Genomic DNA, 4100 nt, shown 5'->3' on the forward strand with positions numbered 1-4100 from the left:
CATATCGTACTACTCCTCATTGTTCTACTGGTAAAACACCTAGTGAAATGCTATTCAACAGAAAACTTCGTTCAAGACTAGATTTGTTGCGCCCTTTAACCTTATCGGATAACAACGTAGTTCGTCCACAGCGTTCTTTCATGATAGGAGACACAATTTTTGCTCGTGACTTTTGTTCTAAAGAATATTGGGTTGCTGGTAAAGTTATTCAGAAACTTTCACCTGTTACCTATAACATTGAGCTCCCTAATGGTTCCATATGGAAACGTCATATTGATCAACTGAGATCTCGATCATCCTCATCCCTCGAATCTCAAGGTGCTTCATTCGTTCCTCTTCAGCTGTGGTGGGAAGAAGAAAATAATCCTATAGTTGAAAATATTCCCCAGAAAGACAACATGAAAAATTCATCATCAGATACTGTCTTAACTTCAGACTCCTCTAGTACTCAAGAGTCAAGTCGTAGACATCGTAAAACTCCTAGATACTTACAAGACTATGTTTGTAACTTCTCCTTAGGAGGGGATGATGCTATGTATCGCAGTGCCATCTATGGCAGTTCAAATGTATATATGTAGTAGCGCGCCTGCGCACTGCAGAGTTCTGCACCGTTATGTACTTCAATAAAGACGTGTTGATTTAGCTGTTTATGAGAATCCGTTTCAATCCTTTTCGTAATCTAATTCCGATGTTAATACATACCAGAATAGATATTAATAACATAAGAATTGAAGAGAACAATCAGAAACAAATCCTTATTGAAGGAAATACCATCAAACAGAAAGCTTTAAATATCATACAACATAAACAAGCTGTGTAAGGTTTATCTACATTTTTTTTTTTTTTTAAATTACATTATACAGATAAAGATGAAATTTTTAATATATACTAACAAAACATATTTTAAATGAAATGAGAAAAATGAGATAATTCCAAAAGTAGTATTGTAGTTACTTCAAAAATTTTGAAATGAATATTACAATGACTTCTTATAACAAATTGTTTTATTTTTCAGTTCTACTTTAAAAATTTTTTTTATGATTTAGGATTAATATCATACTGTTTTAATATAAAAATTTTTCTTATGAAAATAAACTTTTTTCCAGAAAATGGTGTTTGTAGTGATTATCATTGTTATTGCTATAAAAATGCAACAATGGAAAGTGAGTGGAAATTTTGACATTTAAATAAATTTGTTAGAATTTTTTAAATTTACTTTATTTTTAATAATAAATAAAACTATTTTTATTGTTTTTAAAAAAGCTTTTTCTTTCTAACATTCTTATAATAATAATAATTTATTTTTTCCAATTTAAAAAGTTTAATTTCTATATGCTGAAATATTTCAATCTATTTAAAATTGTTCTAGCAACTTCAAACTTTCAAAAGCACTGTCCTTCAAAGAATCATATAGTATCTGTATTAAAAACTGAGGATTACTAATTATTTATTTCTCATATATATCATCTGTGATATAAGATTTTGTGAGTGTTTATTATATATTTTATTCAACTTTTGATATGTTTCCTATTTCAAAAACAAATATTAGAACTAATTAAATAAGACCTCAGTAGTAGAGTAATGAATTAAATAAAAGGAAAAAGTTTAGGAAGATTAGATCTTACAAAAATAATATTAGGATGATGATTTTGGATAATCCTATTACTAATTTCTTTTCTTACTGCTACTTTAAATAATAAAATGCTAAATTAAATAGTATATTTAGATGTAAAATATATTTAAAATCATATTTTTAATAAAAGACATAAATATTCACAAGAAAGTTTATGACAACTAAGGCTAGGACATCTAAACACTAAAAAATCATAGTTTAAAAATTATATAACTTTGTGATTTTATGATTTTCATGTACCAAAATATTTTAGAGCTAATTATGATACATCTGTAATTATATATAATGAATTTTTATTAGGTAAGTTGGTATTTATAAATATCTATTGAAAAATATTTTGTTTATTTTTAAATAAAAAATGATCAAAATATATTTTCTTGTTTCTTTCATAATACAGTATGTGTTCCTAAAAGTCATTACAAAATTTCACATAACAAAACTAAGAGTTAAATATTCACAATATATAAGCAACAATAAAAGTCTTCACATCTTGCCCTTTTTCACAATCTCAAGAATAAAACAGTCTTTACAGATGGAGTTGACCTTGTCTTTGAGGCTCCTTGTCTGCCTCATGTAAAAATGTTAAAATGCAATTTCTAGGTGACAACACAAATCACAAAAATATTTTTTAAATGTTTCAATTAATGCAAAAATTAATTAACATGGCCAAGGACTATAAATAAAGACTGTTTTATTCCTGAGGCTGTGAAAAAAGATAAGATGTGGAGACTTATTGTTGGTCTATACTGTGAATATTTATATATATATTTATAGTCCTTGGCCATTTTAATTAATTTTTGTATTAATTGAAATATTTTTTAAAACTACGAGTTATGAGCAGAACACTCAAAATCNAATTGTAGTTTTTGATGTAATGATGACAGTTTCAGTTTTAGAGTAAAAACTAGTTCTTTTTTATTTAATATGCCTTCTAGAGAGGGATATATAACCTCACTTAAACTGGCATGCTAACATTTTCTTGGGATAAACTGGCATGCCAGTTTTTACCATATTAAAATATCTGATTTCATGGTTTCCTCTAGATAGACCAGCATGCCAGTCATTCTGCAAAAATATGGTATAAATACATCTCTGGCACATATATGGAATCATTGAGTTCACAGTATACAATATTTGCTCAAATAAGAAGCTGTAATGCTTAAACAGATCAGACTTCTGGAAGAAAAAAATCACAAAATAATCTGTTATTAATTCATATGGAATATGCTATGTATCGCAGCGCCATCTATGGCAGTTCAAATGTATATATGTAGTAGCGCGCCTGCGCACTGCAGAGTTCTGCACCGTTATGTACTTCAATAAAGACGTGTTGATTTAGCTGTTCATGAGAATCCGTTTCAATCCTTTTCGTAATCTAATTCCGACGTTAATACATACCAATTCTGGCGACGAGGTGGATTAAAGATAATATATTTCTTCAATTTTATTCAAGAATACTGATGTTCATTTATTTTTCTCGACCAATTCAACGAAGTCAACACGTGGTTACATTCAGCTAGACTTTGAACCTTCGACCCGTAAGTTACCAAATTGCTTATTATTATTGTTCTCTTTCCTTTATTCGAAAATGGCAAATGCGATTAACGTTAACCCTTACAACGTAAATACTGACTGGGATGAATATGTCGAGCAATTGGAAGAATTCTTTATAGCGTCCAATATCACCGACGATAGAAAAATGGTGGCTACTCTTCTTAGTCAAATGGGTCCGGTGGCTTACAAATTATTAAGGAACCTTTGTCTCCCAGATAAACCTTCTTCGAAGACATTTGCTGATTTAAAAAGTATAATGAGGTCCCATAGAAATAAATCAGTCAGTATTATTTCCGAGAGAGCGAACTTTACTCGCCGGGTACAAAAAGAAGGAGAATCGATTAACGATTTTATAGTTTGTTTAAAATCATTAAGTGAAAAGTGTGATTTTGGAGATTCCCTTGCTTCACGTTTAAGAGATCAATTCGTGTCGGGCTTGTACGACCCTAGGATTCGTTCAAATCTATTTGCTAAAAATGAGTCGGAATTAGACCTTCAGAAAGCGATCAATTATGCTATTGCTATGGAACAAGCTCTGATTGATGCAGGTCGTTTCAATAAATTGCCACTCGAAAACGATTGTTTTAAAATTCGTTCCACAAAGTTCTCTAACAGAAAGAAGGAGTTTAGTGAGAATAGTCCTAGAGATAAAACTAAGTTTGAAACAAAGAAAACCAGTACTTACATCTGTAAATCTTGTGGAAGCAAAAATCATTCCCGTGAGAATTGTAGATTTAGAACATTTACCTGTAATAAATGTGGCATTCTTGGTCATATTGCAAGGGTTTGTGGAAAAACTAAACATTCTCATGTGAGCATACACCAACTATCTCGTTCTGACAAAGATTCAAATGATTACTTAGAGATAGATAATTCAGCTTATTTAAATCTTTTCAATATTCAAGATGTCTCC

The 4100-nt window shown here is 29.9% G+C and overlaps 2 protein-coding genes across 2 annotated transcripts in view; both read left to right on the top strand.

Annotated features, from left to right (window-relative positions):
- LOC111616870 (sushi, von Willebrand factor type A, EGF and pentraxin domain-containing protein 1-like) overlaps positions 1 to 4100 on the top strand; it is a 184934-nt gene that overhangs the window by 128841 nt on the left and 51993 nt on the right. Inside the window, exon 23 of the mRNA XM_023358224.1 lies at positions 132 to 566. Within this exon, the coding sequence (XP_023213992.1) occupies positions 132 to 566 (435 nt within the window). The remainder of the gene's footprint in view (positions 1 to 131; positions 567 to 4100) is intronic.
- On the top strand, positions 13 to 4018 carry LOC111616746. The gene is made up of 2 exons (XM_023358124.1): positions 13 to 535; positions 2865 to 4018. Exons 1-2 carry the CDS (start codon positions 48 to 50, stop codon positions 2905 to 2907), a joined length of 531 nt encoding a protein of 176 aa, XP_023213892.1. The 5' UTR covers positions 13 to 47; the 3' UTR covers positions 2908 to 4018.

The sequence above is a fragment of the Centruroides sculpturatus genome, unplaced genomic scaffold (genome assembly GCF_000671375.1).
Source record: "Centruroides sculpturatus isolate CEXI.00-Female unplaced genomic scaffold, Cexi_2.0 scaffold24, whole genome shotgun sequence".
NCBI lineage: Eukaryota > Metazoa > Arthropoda > Arachnida > Scorpiones > Buthidae > Centruroides > Centruroides sculpturatus.

Bases quoted from the DNA above. Each gene is read 5' to 3' on its own strand.
- LOC111616746 (XM_023358124.1), top strand. From the start codon at position 48: ATGCTATTCAACAGAAAACTTCGTTCAAGACTAGATTTGTTGCGCCCT. The intron at 536-2,864 runs GTATCGCAGTGC...GGAATATGCTAT, and splicing joins TTAGGAGGGGATGATGCTAT to GTATCGCAGCGCCATCTATG.